This window comes from Macrosteles quadrilineatus, unplaced genomic scaffold, assembly GCF_028750875.1.
Source record: "Macrosteles quadrilineatus isolate MER2022 unplaced genomic scaffold, UCM_ALF_1.0 Scaffold_8__2_contigs__length_117827958, whole genome shotgun sequence".
Lineage (NCBI taxonomy): Eukaryota > Metazoa > Arthropoda > Insecta > Hemiptera > Cicadellidae > Macrosteles > Macrosteles quadrilineatus.
In genome coordinates this window covers 104,508,090-104,530,176 of record NW_026542601.1, presented here as the reverse complement: position 1 = coordinate 104,530,176, position 22,087 = coordinate 104,508,090, and the positions used below count along the sequence as shown (strand labels likewise).

Genomic DNA, 22,087 nt, shown 5'->3' with positions numbered 1-22,087 from the left:
AATACGTGTCACAATTAACAACTAGAAAAATGTACTATTTCTGAAAACAATAAAGTAACTTAACACAATAGGCAGGCCTAATACGTCAGACAGTATTGGGGAGCGAGCTGGTCCATTGGTTAGAGGGCGACACTTCGGTCCCTGAGGTTCAGGTTTCAAATCCCGCCAAATCAATAATATCCATGTGATATTGCCTCAGCCTCTATGCCTAGCCTGAAGTAATGTAAAAAACAGCCTAGCTCATGCCTTAATGACCCAGGTAAAAAAATCCCTGGATATTATGCAAAAAATAGAATATCATACGATTATTAATTATAATGAGATTTTAAAACCATTTTTTTTATTTAAGTTTGTGTTACAATGACTGAAACATACCAGCAAAAACAAAACCTAATCAAACTGATTATTAATGAATAATTGACAGGTTTCCAATATTTGACCATCAATGCAAGACATGATTGCAGACGATATTATTACATCATGGTTATAGTAAAAGTATGTTCCACAACGTTTCGGGATCTGAAATCTAATTCCGTCCTCAGGCGAGACATGGGTTTTTTTGTCACAATTGTCTGAACTTACAAATTATTAACGTTTGGTTTTATACAGTATATATACCAGTAATTAAGATTGAAAAAAACCATGGACTGTTAGAAAATACTTTTGATAATCCATATTTTGTTTGTATACGTAAACAAATAAATAACATAGCATTTCTTCTTCATCAAAAAGTCAAAAAATCAAAGTCAATAAAGTCTCAAGTTCAATAAAAATCAATATAAAGCCTTACATTGGATTGCCTTAAATATTCATTGGATACAATTTTACTCAGAAAATAATAAAACCTAAAAATTTGCACTTGGGAAAGGGTGACCAATAAACAATCAAACCAACTACAACAACAATCAAACTATCAACATTTCACTTGATTATTTATTGTACTTTTATCGTATTATGAAGGTTTTCGTCGTCTTTAGAGTACTTATTTTACATTTAACTTCCCTAGTAGCACAAATATGTATTTTATAAATATTTTATATATTTAAAGTTGTATTTGATAGAACCTCGAATAAAATATATAAATAATATATCTTTAATAACAGTTTGATATATTCATATATATATTTAAAATATTACCAAAAAGCAATGCAAAATATAAATTATATATAAGTTTTGAATATATAAAATAGATTCATAATATATATCAATCAAATAAGTATAGATTCTATAATATACATATTTTATATGTATATTTTTCCTATTAAATATTTAAAAAAATTATGTGTTGAGAATATTTTAAATATATATATAAAATATTTTTGAAACTATATTATATATTTAAAGTATTTATAAATATATTTTGAAAAACGTCATTTATTTTTATTAATAAAATAATAATATATTTGTAGAATATAGGCTATAGCCTCTAATCTTTTATAATTAGCAAATAAATAATTTGCATCTTTTTGTTTTTTATAGTGACTATCAATTTATACATGCATTTTTGTATGATAATTGCTATTGTGAAAGCATTAAAATTAAGTTAATAATAATACGTACTCTGAATGGTGTCACTCTATCATGCACGTAAAGAAAAAATTATGCATATGGTTAAGAGGCAGTATACATGTTCGGCAACTACATTTGGGTCAAACGAAAAAAAAGTGTTGATGGGTTTTATTTTTTTAATTGCATAATGTGACAATGAATGTGATCATAGAAATCTCTAATGATTGGCTAGAAAAGGGTGCTAGCGACTGGCGACCGTTTAAGAAACGAATTACGGAAAACAGATTAACAGAATCATATTATACTGTAGTATCAAAAAATTTTCAAGTATTGCAACCATTGCAACTGACGGCCGCCCTTTCACAATTTGAAAACATTAGTTAGCAACAGTCACAAGTAGCTCAGAGGTAAGGTAGGAGGCTCATAAGTCGTAGAACCCAGGTTCGAGACCCACCTGGGCTAAAAAAATTTTATCCAGTAATTTATTCAAAATTTGTTTTTTTGAACTATTTAATCAATTTACTCAACTGATAATTGTGTTTTCCATACTAAATCTTCATTATTTTATGTTTTTATGTTTAGGCCTCATGGTATGTTTGGAAGAGATATTAAATACATTTTTTATTTAAATATTATTCACTAAAATATATTATTGGAACCTATTTTTTAAATATTTAATACATTCAAAAAAATATTTGATATATATATATAATATATTTTAAATATTATATAAAATTGACATTAATACACACTTGAGATATATAAAATAGATTTTAAATATATTTATTCATATGTATTTAATATATATTTGTGCTACTAGGGTTAAGGAGCAGTGTTACAAATATGTAGGATTAGTGAATTGTTGTTACTTTATTAAACTTTTGCATATATATACAAACCTATTATAATTATTAACTGCTTAATAATTTCTGAAGTTCAGTGTTTTCACAGTATGTTTATTTTCAAAGTCCTACAATGAACTTAAACTCACTAAACATATTTTTTTTATCATGAAGTACCACCAATTACATAAAGTTTTCCTCGAAATGACAAAACCGGAGGTGACATACTACGTTTACATACTCCATTATGCTATTTGGGTAATTGACTATAACTTTGTTAGCAATTTGTATTCATAAGATCATCCTATGGTGAAATTCCAAGAATATAAACACAAACTTGTATGTTTTGTTAACACAACATCAACAAGGCTCCTTAGGGTAGTTTGTTCTCCTTAGCTGCACATCTGGGACTTTCCCTACAAGTCTTGGCTTCTCCCTATGGTACAATAATCCCCTCAAAACTCCCTTAAACAGCCTCACTCTTGTTAAAACAGTAGTATATAACATTAAAACTGTGTAACTGCCAAAGCAAATGGTATGTTAAACAACAGTGTAGGATCTAAGGAATAAGATTTGAATCTGTGTAAAGAGAAAATTGTGTACGAGATATAGAGAAATATAAATAATAATGTAAACTGAAGAACACATTTCATGAATTGCTGAAAAGGGAAGTCCGTATCATAGTGGTACCTCTTGATGGTATTTTATTTTATAGTTTTTTAAAGTTTTTAAAAACTGACGAATACCAAAAATTTTAAAATAGGTACATTTATGTACTCAGTTTGAGTTTTCAATCAAAATCGAATATAAACATTCAATATAGGTTATCTCTGTAATGTTAGAACCTATAAGAGTATATCTTTTTAAAGACGTTGTTTTATAGAAAACTACGAGTATTTACACTAACTCAAAACTTGTATTACTAAATTTATAGACACTAAATTCCCACCTTTAAGGACATACAACTATTTTTAAAAGAGATGATCGTCCTTCATAGTTTGTTCGTACACAAGCTTTAATATGAGAGACAGAAACGTAAAATATACGAAGTTTCAGTTGATTTAATTACAACCTAGGACGTTACCATGGGAACGGTAGGACTTTGCTAATGAGAAACTGTCCATAGAACCCTTCAAGTAGAAAGTCATCCGAGTTAAGAAGCATTTTCTTGGTATGAGAAGAGTTAAAATTATAAGATTGAGTTTTATAAAAAGAAAGATCAATTTTTTTACGGTAGAAGGACTTGGATTGTCACCTAATAATGAAAGGAGGAGGTACATGACATTTAATCTGAAGAGATGAATTTAATTTATTTATGGAAAACTAGCAGCCTTTTCCAACCTTATTGAGTTCAAAATCCGTGATATATTTTATATATAGTTGATAGGGGTGAAAACGATCATAATGAAACATACTATAAAAACACAAAGTTGCTTCTTTACATTTGAAACAAATAACATTATAATATTTTACTTACATTCCCTAATACAACTACAACACAAAATAAAACATACTGTGAAAACACAAAATCCAATTTAAGTCATTTTCTTCTTTATATTTTATACCAATAGCATTACAATATCTATATCTATATTACTTATTTAATACGCAAGCAGTTTTTGTGTGACAATTACTCCTCCGAAACTACTAATCTGATTGACATGTTCTTGGTGTCATTGAAAAGAGCGTAACTTGAAGCGGGAAACATTCTTTTTAGGGAAATAATTAGAGAGTGAGGCCCTGGGGCCCTTTAAAGTTACGTATTTCTCCATAAGATTAACACGGGAAACAAAAATTGTAATGAAACTCCAGTTGTTGTCAGAAATTAAAAGTGAGAAGAAGAAAATATGTTAATTGTAAACAGTCAATAAGTTTGCTACAAACATTTACTAACTTGGTTGAAATTAAATATTTGGTCGAAAAATTTTAAAGGTAAAAATGTTTATGTAAAAAATACAAAATGGCAGATATCTGGTTAACGAAGTGATTTTGGAAAAAAATGTATTCTTAATTTTCTCTTTATTTCGTTCCAAGGAATCACTAGGTAAAATATGTCCCCACCTTTTTTGAACACCCTGTATAGTTACAGTAACTAAAGAGTGAAAGAGACGGAGAAACACCTAAGGATGTTGAAGTTGTTTAGTTACCTTGTAACTTTGAAAGTCAACAAAGGAATGTTCTGATTTCTTGTCAAAACATGTCTAACAACAAGCCTGGAGCAACTGTTCGTCACTTTTAAAACAATATCTCCAAGATATATATTTGTAAAAACATGTTTCATTTGCAGGAACCATCAATGAGTTATGTTAAGAAATTACTTAATTTTTTTAAGTAATATTTTTTTAAGTAAAACTTTTTAAAGTAACAACAGTTTGACATAAATTAAGCAATGAAAAAGAATTTTGAAAAAAACTGTTCAAATGTTGTCTTAGATATTGAATTACCACTCAAATTAAATTTGGGTTTTCTACGAATGTATGTAATTCTTAATCAGTTATTTTGCCTTGTTTCTGTTATGTATTAATTTAACACGGTTATTTCAGGGAAGAAATTACTGTCTCGAGAGGTTGATGAAGGCAATTTTAATATATATAAAGAAAAACAAATTTAATTACATAATAACAAATTTATAAAAATTATCAATAGTTTATATATACTACATAAACAAAATATTATTATGTATTTAATGTTATATTTATAATTACTGTTAAAACCTACACAATATATTTAAAAAAATGTGCTTTTTAAGCGAGTTACTTTTTTGTAAAAATAAATGTACAGTTGTAACAGGAATCGAATACAGTAACAGTTGTCTCCATGTATTTGGCAGTTATGAGAGAATCACAAATTGATATATTCATGAGCTGCTGCCTCTACCATCAGTCAACTTGTACGAGAGATCTTCTACTCACTCAAACGTTTATATTACTTTAAAACATTATATTACTCAAGGATAATAGGGTATTTAACAGTTTATAGTAGAATGTAATTCTCGATATTTGGTCAAACAAAAAATATTTAAATAATTACTTTAGCAACAATATGTATGTTTTTGAAAAGTAGCTTATATTCAGGTTATTGAATATTCTTGTAATAGATTACTGTACTTAGTTCTTGGTGCAGTTTTCAACCTATTATGCATATATGTATGTTCTGATACTGATTCTGATTATGGTCCATTTGGGATAATTTTGGGGTTTTAGCCAGCTTAGGTCAGTTTTCTTTACAAATTGTTGTCTCATGCTACTGTCAAGTATTGATTCATATCACAAAGTTCTTAACTAACAACAACTTTTAACTTTTAACTTTACAACTTTTATTTTATAACCTTCAGAAATGAATCAGATTTAAAATAATAATCAATAAAATACAGTAATAAAAATGTGGGTTTTAATGTTTACAACCCTTTTGGTGGACGGTGTTAGAATTGTAAAAATTTGTCTAATATTATATCGTGGTCCTCTTTACTAGCTGTGGGTTTTATATTTTCATTCTATTCCTAAATGTACCTAAATATACAAACTTATTTGCATAAGGACTTTGTCTATCATTCTCTAAATTCGAGCTCAAACTATAAGGGGCTATAATACAACTATTCAATCTATAATACAATACAGCCACCTAAATAATTCTTTATCGAAGCATTTTATGAAACGCACCAACATATAACTTCCGTTCTTCTCTCCGCATTTATTCATAGACAAAGTTTGCTAAGTGACTGCTTTTATTGGTGACTCGCCAACTTACAAACTAATTATCAAGTGATGAAACTCCATGAATTCATAATTCTTCATCAGATACTTTGCTAGCAGTAAATCTCATTACATTTTTGTGAAAGAAGTTCTGTTGTTGAAATTTTCTCTAAACTTTCATTACATTATGGTAAAGAAATCATCCAAACTGAAAAGTTGTTTGAAAATGTATTACAAACGTTTGACAACTGTAGTTTGGATCCTAGCATGAATAGTAATACGATATGCAATCTAGTTTTTACTACACCAAATGGGTATGTATCCATCTAGATAAATATAAACATTCGTCTGCTTTCATAAAAAAATTCTTCAACAGCTTTAAATTGTAGAATTTTAGTACAACGTTGCTTGGAGTAAAATCAATTTATATAATTGTTCTATTATTGTATAAAAACAAAGCATGATTCGGAAATCAATGTTCAAAGTTGAATTAATGAGATATTAACTTGATCACCTACTGTGTATACTTAGATTCATTCATCATGCAAATAAAATAAAAATGTTTAACCTAGACAAAAAAAACATACCATCAACCCAACCTATTTTTGATCTCGTTAGGTTTGCGTTTATCAATAACACTATTAGTATTCATCGTAATAAAGACTCGTACAAGTGGAAACTGACTGAATACATTATAAAGTCGTGATAAGGGGTAAGCTTAACTGAGTAACTAAGTAAATTCAAAACTAAGTAGAACAAGAATACAAACTAAGTAGGAGTTTGTTTGAATGAATAATTATACGAATCCAGTTACCCGTTCTATAGTTTGAATCACTTGCTAACTTTGACTTTGTCAAGCATATATATGCACTCGTTTCAACTAGTTTATCTGCTGCACTTTAACAGTAAAATTCAAAACGTTTACCAGTATAGAAAAATAAAATATAATATAAAGGTATATTTACATTAAATTTTCAACAACTATTATAGGATGCCTATGAGTTTTCTAAGATAAACGGAAAATCTTCTATTAAGACTGTAACTTCGATTTTCACATGTTAGGAAGCCATGAACGTGTTCACAAATCCCAGTGGAACCATCGGTTCATTTCCAACGTTGTCAGAGACTGAACACTTTTTACGGTCCACGGAGGATTGGGAAAGTCTTGGAAAACAGATACAGCTTTTTTTGTTACCAACCGAAAATGCCATTAATTTACTGCAATAACAATTGAAGGGCTCAGGTGAAGAAGTTTTTGCAAAAATGACAGGAAATAATTTGTAGAGTTTCAAGATTATAGACTGTAGTTGTACTTCAAGTATGTTTTACTTTCAAAGCCATGTTTTTAAATTTTAACATTTCTCTACTACATTTAATAGGTGCTCATACTTACCTTAATATTTAAGGAATCACAAAAGTTTCACTCAAACTAGAAAACTGTTGTTATATTGGAAGTAAGTCGTTGAAATTATAAGGAGGAAAAGGATGTATAAAATCTGTAAAAATGCAAAAACATTGTTATGTTTATCACGAGTTGAGTTGTTGATTGCTTACATCAGGTCTACAAATCGTTTTACATTGGTTACAATTTACAATGCTATAATTAATTGATTAAATGCGATTTATCAAGCGCAATAAAATGAGTTTTTCTGAATGTTTGCCAAACCGTCCCCCACATCAAACTTATTATTCTTAGGGAGAAAGCAAAGTACACTTTTCAATTGAAGAGAATGTGATCATACATATAGGCTGTAAGCACCCCAAGGTTATGACCCGAACTCAAACACCGGGTATTTTGTCTAGCTTTATTATTCCCCTGGGTAAGTTTGTATTTAATAAATTTGTTATGAAGTAAGCGAAATTCGTACGATTATCAGTCTCAGCAGTAACATTAATATTCAAGACTGAAAACTCCACGATAAGCTGGTACGTGCCACCGAGATCCACGGTTATATTTCCTGTTGTCGCTTAAACATTGTTATCTTATTTTGTTTAAAGAAGATGAAGATTTTTACCACCGGATAAACTAATTAAAACTTATATGTAATTTTCCTACCACTTTTCCATTTTACAAGCACAGCTTTTGTTAGATCCCCTTATATTCCTTTGGCTCCTTTCTGATTCTTCTTTGTTTTGTATCATTTTCATTTTGTTCCTCTTTCGCCTTATTTTCTCAATTACTCCCCCTAGTGTCAAACTAGTTTCTTCCTACCTGCCTCAAGATTCGCGTTATGCCCACGGGTTCCTCCCAACATATTTTGGGTTCCCATAATTTCTCTTTTAGGTTTCTCCTACCGCTCCTCCGTCTCAGATTTATCCCTCGTTTACTATTTTTCTGTCGCACTTATGTACTTGATGTTGTTTCAGTGGCCAGTCCTCCAGAACGACCCCCTACCAAGGAGGACGCCCCTTCCCCGACTGGCGAGATGCCGTCCATCAATAGAAACGGACAACTCTCCAGTAAGTATTGCCAACTGAAAAAATTATGTCCCTAATTGTATATTTCTTAAAGTTTTTTTCAGATTTAATAAAAAAACTAAGACCTTTAATAGTACATTTCATCACTAGGGCCTAAAGTGACTCTTTTTGACCCGAGGTCAAGTTTTACGGTCGAGAAGAAGCCAAGAACAGAAAATGAGCGAGGGTTAAAAATATGTACATTTTTGTCTTGCCAGTTCAGGGTAAAGCCAGAAGAATGAGTAATCGTTGTTAAGTTAAAACTAGAAAGATGTACATGGGGCAAAGCTTTTAATGAATATCGACAAAAGATAATACATAGTTAACGTAGATAGCTCGATTATCTCTGTATAAAACTGTATCTTACTGTTCTAGTGAGTTTTAATTATGTATGGACTATGGACTAACATCTTATAAATAATCATCTGGACCACTGTTACATGATCAAACTAACCTCAAATTTGTTTCTTTTGTTCCAGAACAAGGCTCCCTCACAATCGTTAGACGAAGTAGTGCCAAAAAACAGCAACGAACAACCAGTGAAGAAGAAAGTGTTGATAGTGATGATTTGACCACAGACAACCTTCCGGCGATAGACACACCCGACGCTTGTGACAAAGCCGCGGCTAGGTGAGTGTAAATAGATAACAATACAACAATACAGGGTGTCACACAAGTAACAAAATATCAGGAAAAGGTGTGATGGGTGAAAATAACTAAAATTAAAATTAAAGTATTTTTCTAAAACTACTCTTTAGTGGGATAACCGGGTTTCTTTTCTTAATTATCTTATAAACTATTAAAGGTACATTTATGGAATGTTAAATACTCAGTTTAAAAAGCTTTTTGATTAAAATACTCTTACTTTTTTCAGAATGGTGGTCATTTTAGTTTTCATAACTGAAATTACAAAAAATAACTGGTTTTTTGTTTAAAGGTGTCATGAACACTTTTCAATAACATTTAACATTTCCTATCAAACAACACGAATTTTATAAAAGTACTCTATTGCTATTTTACATATGTCAAAACATTTTCAATGGGTTTACATAGCATAAATAGTCTGTTACTATTTCATTAAGTGGTTTTGACACTTTTACTTTACTTATGAATGCATACTACTACAACAATTATTACTTTACAAAATGCCTATTCTCATTGATTTAACAGGTTCAGTGCCAGCTGTCACATTTCTCTTTTATTTACAGTACTTTTATTTATGTACATTCTCAAGACACCTGGTACCCATACCTTTTATAACCTGGTATGCTAGATTTATTAGGAATTATTACAAGTTACCTACTTAGTTGCATTGTACTGAGAATTTACTATGCGTTAGAATATTTAAACAATATTTTTATCATAGCCGAAACAATAGTAGGCAAATCAAACTTTGAAGGTGTTTCAGAAGTGACAATCAGTCTTTGGAATGCTGGATTATTTCTTTAACCCAAAATAATGTTTTTTTTATAAATAGATGCCTTGACAATTATAATCATTGATTATTACAACAACCATTCTTTTTTCAGGTTGCGTTGTTTACTAAAACAGTTAGAACGGGGAGAGATCTCGGCTGACGTATTGCAAAAGAATTTGCAGTACGCAGCCAGAGTCCTGGAGGCGGTCTTCATCGATGAAACTAAGTAAGTTAGACTGTTTGCGTGTTATATGTTTAGTTATTAACCTAAGAATGGTCGTTTTTCTGACTATCAGCACCAAACTATCACATCGATGTTTTAGAAATGTTGGTCGCTGGATAACTGAATTTTTGTGTACACGTGGTCTGTAAGTTAATTATGGTAGATGATTGTTTGTTCTCAAATTGTATTGTTTAATTATTTCAGTTATTTTTATGAGAATTGATTGTATTTATGTCAAAAAGCTTAAAAGAATATACGTTTTTAAATTGACAATTAAAATGCGTTTATAAAAATATATTTTTATGGTAGCATCTAGTAAACTAGACTACTTTTGTAAGAATGGTTAATTTATTTCAACAGCTTCACTAGATTTGCTTCTACATTTTGCTATTGAAGTTCCAAAACGTTTTAAAATCAAATTTAATCGATGTACTAATGAAATTGTTCTACAAATGTGTTTGAAACTAATTACTCCATCAGTTTTACGGGAATTAGGCATATTCGAACTCAAATTGTATATATCTCATAATATGTTTCAAATAACATCCAATGTTCTAGGCGATTCACTAATGATACATTCTCTTGCATCTTCTTTGTTAGGTCTCCAGGCGTTAGGTTTGTGCATGGCGCACCCCAATTGCCCATACGGATATCCATCATCGAAGGGCCATATGTACTAAATGTGTCTAGCTAGTGTTTGTCCGGCTGTTAGTGTAATGATGATATGGCACAGGCGAACTGACTCGAAAGCTGCCACCGACCGTTCTGAAGGAGAGACGACAATCAACATCACCCAGCGAAAACTCAAGACCCCCGTCTGGGCCGTCAGGTTAACACACCTTCTTGGCTATGCAATCTAGGTCCCGAGGAATAGTAAGCACAGCACGGAGAATTCCTTATTAGTAAAACCAACCCTGACACCTTTTTTAGAAAAAAGATGATTGAGCACTTTAAATTCCAATCCTTTCCAATTTCCAAAGCGTTTCCTCGTCCGGTTAGGGGGATCTCCTTCTTCAGGTACGTTAAGTGTTGCCAGTTGCACGATCCTGTCATTCTGTTCAATGTCTCTTTCAATGGAATGCTGAATGCACTCTGTTCTTGTTTGTGTTTACAGTCGAATGAACCATCTCTTTCTTCCCTGTCTTCTCTCTGATCTTTATTGTGTTGAATAGGTGTGCAGAGTTTAACATACGGATAGATATAAGTGATCTGTGTGATATAGTTATGTTAAGGTATAGTATAGATTAGACATGTTTAGAGTTTACTCAAGATCATATTGTGAATATTAGAGTATTCGATGAAAATAATAGACTCATCGTTTATGTATATTGTTTACTTTAATATTATGCATGGAGGAGCTTCTTATCAACAATTTTATTTTTAAGACATTACAAACTATCTAGTTTATTACTACTTAAACATGCAAATTTATCTTATCAGCACTTCAAAATATTTTTACATCTAACACAACACGGGAACCTATTTCATGCTCTATGCTTTTACTTCTTAAGTTTTAGTTAATCTAGCTTTGAATTAATTAAAATAGATTCTATCATTTTTGTAACATTTTAATTTTGTATGATCATCTTGTAGGTTATTAACGCTATTTACAATTTAAACAACTGTTATGGTTATAAAGATTTTTTAACCGTGTCGAAAATAGGATTTAGTGATAACATATGATTCAGCTTCAAAGATTACAATTGATAAAATAAAAATAAACTTTACAAAGATATATTTTTTGAGTTTGTACTTAACTTTATAACTCTGCATCTTGTCTAAAATTAAATAGTTTATTACATCTTTTGTGTCTTTAATTCAAGAAGCAAAGTATATGTTTTATATGAATGTATTCATTTCTTTCAAAATAATTCAATACTCAAATTTCTAGTGTTGACACAATTTTGATTCATAAAACTTGTTTTGCATCAAGCTGAATTATATTTTGTATTCAAGTAATTTTACTTAACAAAGTTGTGGGGAAAGTAATTTTGTTTTTATTTAAATGTTTTTTTCTGTTCCCATCATTGTACCTTTTGTTCTTCACCGTAAGTACTGCATTCATTCATTTATACAGAATGAATATTTTAAAAAGTATATACTGTATGTTAAAAAAATTATGAGATGTTTATTATCATAACACCAGTTCGCGCTAAAATGGTTTTACACATAGAAAAAGATTTTACTATTTATTGGCATAGTAATAAATTAGATAATTTCAAATATTCGTTTAAATAATAATTCTTTAATAAATGTTGTGCCAATTAAAACTATCGACTTAAATAATGCAGCATGACATAAATGCTAATTTTAATAGTGTCCAAATCATTTACTAAAATAATAATTAGCTCCACTCTTTGTAAAAAATTGAAGTAACAATTTGATCAAGTAATTTCCAAAGTTTCTTAGTGGAAAACGTATAAAAAAGACCATCAACGATCCAATAGTGTTCAACCTGTATTTTAAATAAACATAAATTCACCATGGTTCATTTTTAATGTAGGGTAACATTTATGTTTTTTTTTTTTTTTTTTTTTTTTTTTATTATTGTAAATGACAATGTATTGTTTCTGTGACTATAGACTTGTTGATTTCATGTGTTATGATTTCAAAAGAACGATGAAAGATCAAATTAAGCGTGACATATAAATGTGTCTAGCAGATTTAAAAAATTTACATAGAACACTAAAAAATGTATTTAATTTCTTATAATCTATACTTTAAATTTATTTGCATATTCATATTATAAAATCTCAAATATTTGCATGTACTTTAAACTTTTATTTGCCTAAGTCCCCATGTAATTTAATTTTTCTCATTACATCCTGTGACATATGCAGTGTCGGTCTTCGGTGTGCTTCAGATCATTTTAATCAGTATTTTTGTCTCAATTTCGAACATATCTTCAGATTATTTATACACCTGTCTAAAGTTCTTTTGGTTTTTAGATCCTCAGTGAGGAAAAAGGAGCAGGGCGAGGAGTCCTCGAGGTTTGTGAGACTGGAATATTCCAGTTCATGTCTGCATTGCTTACCCATTTTCTTATTTTCCCCTTTTAGACCGAACCACACACGAGTCAAATACTCACTAGTTTAGTACGAAACTAGTGCACATTCACTTATCTATCACTAATATGAGACTAGTGAATTTGCTAGGCACATACACTGTAATTAGTGCAAATGTTGATAGTAAGTTAAATTTTATTAGTTTAAAATAAATATTTTTTTACGATTTTCCTTACCTTTTATGCATTTCTTCATGAAAACACATACTACGACATGTTCAGCTCATTTACTTAATTTATGACTTCAATTAAACTATTTTTCTTCTTTTATATGAGTTTAACCAGTGTTATTACTTAGGACCCTAGCATAGATGAAGTGGTACTAGACTACTTATATTTTAGGTTAACTTTTTTTATTCAATATGTCAATTAAAATTATTTATTACTGACTATTTAAAACTTTTATTAAATTAACTTAAACTTGGGACGAATTGTATTAAGCATTGCCAGTTAAAGTATAAGAATTGGCATGTTAAGTGATTGATTTGAACTTTGGAAACATCATTTCTAAATAAATGATTTTACTTAAAAGCATAAAGTGACACAATATGTAGATTTAAAATTATAGTATAGGCTAATTTAATCTATACTTATTTAATACGCAAGCAGGTTTTTTGTGACAATTACTCCTCCGAAACTACTGAACCGATTGACATGTTTTTGGTGTCATTGGAAAGAGCTTAACGTGAAGTTGTGCAGGAAACTTTCTTTTTAGGGAAATAATTAGAGAGTGAGGCCCCGGGGCCCTTTAAAGTTTCGTATTTCTCCATAAGATTAGCATGGGAAACAAAAATGTTTATGAAAATCCAGCTGTTGTAAGAAATTAAATTTGAGAAGAAGAACATATGTTAATTGTAAACAGTCAATAAGTTTTATAATTTAACAGTTCTGCAATTTTAACAAACATTTACTGATTTATTGTTTTTTTTTCTTAGAATTTATAATCGTTATTGTGTAAAACCTAATGCGGCTATGAGTAAGGCTATTTGTAGATAGAAAAACAAGATCAGCCTTAGAAAAATGATAAGATATTTACAAGAAATGTTGATTATATCAATCTGTTTTGTACATCTCGAGAATTTCCATAATCTTTGAGTCGAATCTTTTAAATTCGTCAGAAATTACGACTGTTATTCGTTTTAAAATAACGCCTGTAATACTTAGCAATTGCTCAAATTCGAGCAACAGGGACACTAGTTAATAATTAACACATGACAACCCGTTCTGGGAACACAGCTGAAAGCAAAACCTGTTAAATTTTCTATAGTTTTATAAACAAGTTTTTTTACTAACTTTTAAAGGATACATATTTGCTATGAAACTGAAGAATCAAGAACTTGGTAAAAGTTTATTCGAATGATGAGAACCTAAAATGACTGCTTTCGGCCGGTAAATGAGCAATGGTCTTAAAGATACTTTTGTCTATCTGATAAACTTTATTTTTTGTCATAATGCTCCATTATTTTTGGCAAATAGTTAAAAAGACATAAATTTCTACCATTGTTTATTTTGTAAATTCTTTAATTTTTCCCTTCTCCTATTTTATAAGAACAGCTATTTACGATATCCAAATTACATATTTATAGCCATACCAACACAGGGTTTCCTTCCTGATATTCTGTTAATTTTCAATTTGTCTGAACATCGATGAATTGGTATTTTTTGTGTGAAATATAAACACAATCAATCTAAACAAATTTATATGTTTATTAATCGGGACTAAACAATTCTGTACAGGGTGTTTTTTTTCGCGCAACCCAAATTAAAAGTATTGTGAGACACATTTCAAAGACAAGACAACCATAGTATTCCTTTTTTTTCTTTACTTCATTTCCGATCAGCTTATATGCGTTGTTGCATAGTTATCTATGCAATCTTATTTATCTATGTTATCTTTAGTGTGGATGGGAATCTATCGTTAATAAGACACATCATTGTGTTTCCTCAATCTCGAAGAGTTAGAATAATACGTTGAAAGTAAATCATCGGTTTTATACCAAGAACGTTTTGAAAAAAGTTTCTAGATTTGATTTCAGTACCTATTAAATCACCTGTTATTGACATATAAGAATTTGAGGAAACCGAATCCAAATTTAAGGAAAACTTAGGTCGAAGCAAAGATCAAATCAGACATATGGAAGTTCGATAAGTCTGCAAGTTTGCTGCGACGGGGGTATTTTTGTTTAACCCAGATTCGTTTTCATTAAATTTATAAAATTTCAACAATAGTTCCAATTTAAGGTAACCGAATGTGTAGTTAACAAAAACACCCCGCTGCAGCAAACCTGCCGACTAAGTGAATTTACAGATGACTGATTTGAACCATGTTGCGTATAATTTACAAAAAAAATATAAAATATAATAAACTTGTTAGCCTGTTCAATATCCTTTTATGCTTGCGACGACCGGTTTCGTGACAACAATCACATCATCAGGCCAATCCTCGTAGAAAGATTCGTTATATTATATGCATAAAGTTTTACTGGACACAACCCAAAAACACATTATATTTACAACGTTTTTATAGACAGAAACCATCGCGATGCGTGCACGCTTACGTCGAGCCGGCCGCGACTCAAGTTACAAAAAAATCCCAGAGTCACTAAACCTCATAGATAACTATGCAACGCATATCAGGATTGGCAATGAAGTAAAGAAAACCGCGCCAAAATATAAGGCTCGTTAGAACTTGTCTTATAGTAGGCCCTACTTCTAATTTGGGTTGCGCGTAAAAAAACACCCTGTATAATCAGCGAACAAATTTTACATCTAAACATTTACAGTTGATCTCCTCAAATTTAGTTGACTCCTTTATACCCCCAAGGCTCGTATTTAAAACTGCTGTTTTTGCTGGAGTATGGCGAGAAGAAAAAATATTTTCTGTAAAGCGGTGAAAATTGTGTATTACTTCACCAAGACGTGATCAAAATACACTAATTATCGTGCAGCTTGCGATAAGAATAAGAATAAGAACAAGAAAGTTTATTGCCATTGACCGGGTTGTACATAGGAATAGGCATTGTCAAATGGCATTAAATAAAATATTGATTCACTCAAACTCATGTCGATGTTGTTAATACAAGTGTCGATAAGGTTTAGGTGGTTTAATCAAAAATAATCAAAATATGTTTTATTTTCCAATTATTTCTTGGCGTTTAAACTCAGTACAGTTCACCTTTGTACTGTACCGGCTCACCCCTTGCTTTGCTACGTTCCACGCACAGAACTGTAGTCTATGTGCAAGGTTAAAAGAAGCCGCCAACCTCTTAAAAAAAAAACAAAAAAAAACGGTGTTAACAACATAAACTAAATGTTACCACTTTTAGCAGAAAATGACCAATTTAGATGAAAAAAAGAAGAAAAAAACTAATGGTAAAAACTGTTTTTACCAAATAGTCAACCAACACAATAAGAAACACAAGTTGAGGCATCGGTGCACTCAAACCTAATTTGACATGAAACTCACTTTAAAACTTTGGATGTTAATATAAGAGACCAGGTCTATTTGAAATATTTCCAGTGATACTTTATGATTATACAAGAGGCCATGATAGTTACGGCTTGATGGTTAGGGGGGTGTACATAAATAGGTGATTGAAGTAACTAAGTTGCATCTTGTAGAATAAGTCTAACTTCGTAAACTTTGCTTCATAAATCATGCAAGTAAAGGAAATCATTATTGGATTTGCACTATTTATTTTATAATTTGTATATATCGCCGCACATGAATGAATTAGGTTTTGACCCATGAAGTCCTGGTTTCTGCATGAATAACCCAGCATCATTCTGCATATCATCAGCAACTTTACCCTAAATTATTTTAATGTTGTCTGAAGAATAGTCATAGATAACAATTCGGTTTGTCAACTCACTAGTCTACCCAGTTAGTTTTGCATTGATTAGCATTTTGCAGGATGTCCACTACTTCAGTTCTACACATATTTCAACCTGATTCTTTCGTTTAACCATTGTAAGAGGTAATTGTTTAATCTAATTGTGTTTTGATAGTTCAGTAACGTTTTGGTTGGGTACTCAAGTAAGGTATCTATTACTGAATTATTTTTCTACATTGAATCATCTTAAAAACATTTTGAACGTTATTCGACAGTTTCTAAGCAGTTAAGAAAGCAGTAAACTTCGAGGGATCTATAAAAACAATTTCAACAGATAAAGCTGCGCAAACAAATATCTAGTTCATTAAAATATCCTATACAAACGTTTTTTTACACTATATGAAACTACAGTAATAACTAATTAACTAATCTTTTCTTTATATGAATATTTTCCTTTGAATGTTTTGTCACTAAATATAGAACTATAGCGGTCGCCCGAAGTACTCGTCAACCGTCATAGATGTGGGAAAATAACGCATACAATATTAATTTCAAAGTCAACCAACCAGTAAGAGGAATGTATTTTATATTGTTTTCTGGAAGATATTAAAATCCAAAACAATACTGGAGACCATTGTTCCTGAATTACAAACACTAGCTGTTACCCACGGGCTTCACCCCGTTTTACTACATTAGTATTAATAAAACTATTGATTGGTTAAGTTAAAATGAAATAAACAAAACAGAATACAGTAATGGTAATGCAAAAAAAAATAATAACAGCTGAGGTATTTTTAACATTAGGTAAATGGAAATTTCCCTTTGGAAAGCAATTACGACCTTATAGGGCAATTTATGAAATAATGGATAATTTTGCGCAAGGTTTCTCGTCATGACGAACATTTTAAGTATATGGTTTATGGGGGTGTGACTTGTAGTTTTCTAAATAACTTCTTGATCAGCATTGTACGTGTTATTAAATTTACGGAAAGTAAATAAAAGAAACGTCTTATAACACTTAAAACATATATTTACGCTTATACTGTTACTCACAAGACGGTAAGTATACAAAAAAGGTGGTACATACCTATATCCGAAACTGTAGATCTTGTTAAATGTAGGCTTTTACAGAATAGTTTAGACGATGAATATGTCAATCAGATTGTAAAATTACTTGTGACTGTTTTGAAGCAAAATTATTTTAGATTTAACAATAGATTTTACGAACAAACAGATGGTTTAGCTATGGGAAGTCCACTTTCGGCAATTTTGTCAGAAATATTTTTACAGCATCAGGAAAAAGAAATGTTAACGAATTTAAGAAAAAATCATGATGTAAAACTGTATGTTAGATATGTAGACGACATTCTTGTTATCTTCAGACAAGCCCAGAAGCAGGAGCACGAAACGATGATGAAGACACTAAACAGCCACCACCCGAACCTCACCTTTACCAACGAGTTTGAAGAAAACAAAAAGATCAACTTCCTGGACCTCACATTAGAGAGAAAAGACAGCAAGATAGAGTTTGACATCTACAGGAAACCTACGCAAACGGACACTACAATCAACAACAAGTCTATCCATCCGACAATCCACAAGACCGCAGCCTTTAGATCTATGATGTACCGAGCCTATAAGATCCCACTTAGCCAAGCCAATAGGAAAAAAGAACTGGACACCATTAAGAAGATCGCTCAAGTGAATGGATTTCGGACCAAGACGATAGAGGACATCGCAAGGAAGACGAGGAGGAAAATCGATAGACAGAATACACTACACAGCAGAACAACATTAGAAGAGATAAAAGAGAAAAACACTAGATATATCACATTTAGCTACACGGGGACTACAACACAAAGGACTGCTAACAGATTCAAGAAATACGGAGTTTCAATAGCCTACAGGACTCAGAACACCATGAGTAAAATACTGCATCCAAAAATAGAAGATTGTAACAAATTCGACACTTCAGGCATATATAAAATCAATTGTAACGATTGTGATAGCTTCTACATTGGACAGACTGTGAACTTCGTTAACCGCTTCAAAAACCACATATCTGCATGGAGGAACAACAAACCGGAAAGATCAAATGTCGCACAACACCTGTTACAAAATGGGCACTCACTAGGAAAAATGGAGGATAGTCTAGATATTTTAAAGAATTGTAAGAAAGGATATATAATGAATGCTTGGGAAGAATTGTATATTTATAAGGAAAAATGTAAAGATAGAACTAAGTTGATTAATGAACAAATACATTTTGATTCCAGTTGTACTTATAAAAATGTATTGGCCGGTGCTTCCGGTAGCCAATAGGGTATAAGTAGGGACGCCATTCAAGATTCTTGTCATTCGCCTATTGGGTCTGATGATGATTGGAGTGTCCAATCGAAATCGATCACCACTTACCACCTTTTTTGTATATTTACCGTCTTGTGAGTAACAGTATAAGCGTAAATATATGTTTTAAGTGTTATAAGACGTTTCTTTTATTTACTTTCCGTTGTAGTTTTCTCAAAAGTTCATGGGTACTTTTGGCTTTATATATATAGATATGTAAATACCATATTTACATTGTCCTGAGTCCTTATTTACTTACACAGCCGTCATTTTGTTTTTTTTTTTTCACTTATTAATTTTATTCTAAATAATAGTTTAACGTACGAAATTTAAACTTTGCCTAAACATTTATGATAACTAGACAAAGCTGCCAAAAACTATGACAATTGTTCAAATTCATGAACCAAAATGAACCATCATGAACCATTTACAATTGTGTTTCTTAAATAACTCAAAACCGTTGATTTTACAAGAATTGATTAATTTAATTAGTTGAAGAATTAATTTGATTAACTTTTAAGGCAATTTTATTCCAAATCGATTGACACCTTATTTTTTAAGATTGGTCGAATATTAACTTGAATACGGCAGTTTTAGTGATACGTGACCACATCCAGCATGCGTTCAACTAACCTCCAGCGGTCACGTCTTAAAGCTGCCATATCTCAGTTATTATTCGTCCAGTCTTAAAAATAAGGTGTCTATCAATTTGTAATAGAATCGCCTTATAAAGGTTAACCTTGTAAAATATTTGTAAAATCAATGGTTTTTGAGTTATTTAAGAAACAACATTTAAAATGGCCACCATTTTGTTTTATGAATTTGAAAAATTGTCATATTTTTTTTAGCTTTGTCTAGTTGTCATAAATGTTTGTGCAAAGTTTCAATTTCGTATATTAAACCATTCTCTAGAAAAATTAATAAGTTAAAAAACAAAATTGCCGCTGTGTGAGTAACTAAGGACTTCCGGACAATTTAAATATGGTATTTATGGTATTAATATATGGTATTTAGATATGTTTCTTACTCAGGAACAATGCCCTAAAATGTTGGCATAGAGTTCCGGGACACCCTGTATTATTTTTTTAGTACTCTTCTTTATCTACATAATATACTCATTTTTACTTTACATGAAAGACACATTGTACATTAGCAGGCTAATTAATTTCGATTTTAGCCATGGTAATTTGTAATGTTGTTAAATTACTTATAATAAACCAGCCTTTGGCATTGTTGGATTAACTGTTTTAATTTAAAAACCACAAAACTGTCTACGACTTTAGGTACCTACGACATTGAAAGTTTCTTAACTGTAAATAAATAAGATATACTATGTAATCTCATCTTCAACAATGGTAACGAATCCACTTTAAACCTAAAATATACGAACTTAATTTCTTAAGTATATATGGATCAAACTTCTTAGTAAACACGAAACAAAGTTATTTGGGAACCTTATGTGTATTGCATTTACCAAAAACACTGAGATGCATGTTTAAAAATAAATCCATTTTTTCTGTTTGAGCCAACAGATTTTTTTAACCATTCTAATACACTGCAAAATTTACACAAGCAAACAAAAGTCCATGATCTGGCTATAGCTCGATGAAGTGACATGTGTAACGAATTTCTTAATTACCTACTTTAAGTCAGTGCAGTAGAATAAAAGAAAATCGTTACACATACTCAATGCTGTCTTAATAATATTTAAATGTTTCATCATCATTACTATTGTGCACCCGTTTACTATATCCGTGTGATTATTTACTTTTTTCATGTTTTGCCATATTCAAACCTTTGCTTCATTTTTCAACCTTTGTTTACGTCCAAAGGAAACCTCTGATGTGGTTAGGGAGAGATTGTTTGCTTTTTTGTCACAGTGAAATTACACGACATTATCACCTTAATAAGCCTTTTGTAGTCAGTTGTATACTTCATAAAAAGGTTTTATAATAGTATAAAAAGTGTGTAATATATACTCCAGAACACCTAAGGCTAGATGTCTGTTTCCCTACAGCGATTCAGATATTCGATTGTTTAATTTTTATTTTATTTTTCTCTTGTGTTTTTTTTTACATTAAATTTTATTGAGTTAAGCATCTCACAGAGTGTGATACTGTAATAAGAATTTTCTTGTTCATAAAAACATTTTAATTGAGTTTAATCTGCAGACAACTCGTTGTAAATGATACATCAGCATCATTAACTGTGGAATGCATTATAATTTAAATTCAGTCACGCTCTTTCACTTGCTTTACTCAGCTAATTATATTCGTAAAGACTGGCAACGGCTGATCCTGAAAATTGGTGGCATACAAGTAAGTGTGATTAAACATTGACAACAGTTGTCTAGAAATTATTTTGTTCCATTCTCTATTTTATTTTTTTCATATATTTTAATTGGTTAGGATTTTAATTGCACAAAATAGTTCCTTAACTACGCCAAGCCCTCAGAGAGTTTCAAAAATGTTCTTTAGTTGCGCTATGCTTAAGTGGGGAGTTTCCGACAGAACAAATATCCTTGCTTACATGTCCTACCGAACCTAACCTACTGAATTATACCGTCAAAGAGGGCCGCCACTTGGCGCAGCTAATGAACGTATCGGGTGGCTCCCTGGAGTAGTTGGCGCAATACCCGACTACCTGACTCAGATTAGTTGGCGCAATTAAAGCCCGCCCATTTGAACTACCTACACGTGCATCA

General features: G+C 31.0%; 1 protein-coding gene across 6 annotated transcripts in view; it reads left to right on the top strand.

Annotated features, from left to right (window-relative positions):
- LOC128999638 (dual specificity calcium/calmodulin-dependent 3',5'-cyclic nucleotide phosphodiesterase 1-like) overlaps window positions 1-22,087 on the top strand; it is a 243,717-nt gene that overhangs the window by 191,655 nt on the left and 29,975 nt on the right. For 3 of the 6 annotated variants that reach the window (XM_054426241.1, XM_054426239.1, XM_054426244.1), the window contains exons 2-6: window positions 8,411-8,503; window positions 8,980-9,130; window positions 10,030-10,143; window positions 10,874-10,969; window positions 13,089-13,130. In XM_054426241.1, coding sequence (XP_054282216.1) covers window positions 8,411-8,503; window positions 8,980-9,130; window positions 10,030-10,143; window positions 10,874-10,969; window positions 13,089-13,130 — 496 coding nt within the window. The remainder of the gene's footprint in view (window positions 1-8,410; window positions 8,504-8,979; window positions 9,131-10,029; window positions 10,144-10,873; window positions 10,970-13,088; window positions 13,131-22,087) is intronic. The other 3 variants (XM_054426242.1, XM_054426240.1, XM_054426243.1) reach the window with 3 other exon arrangements.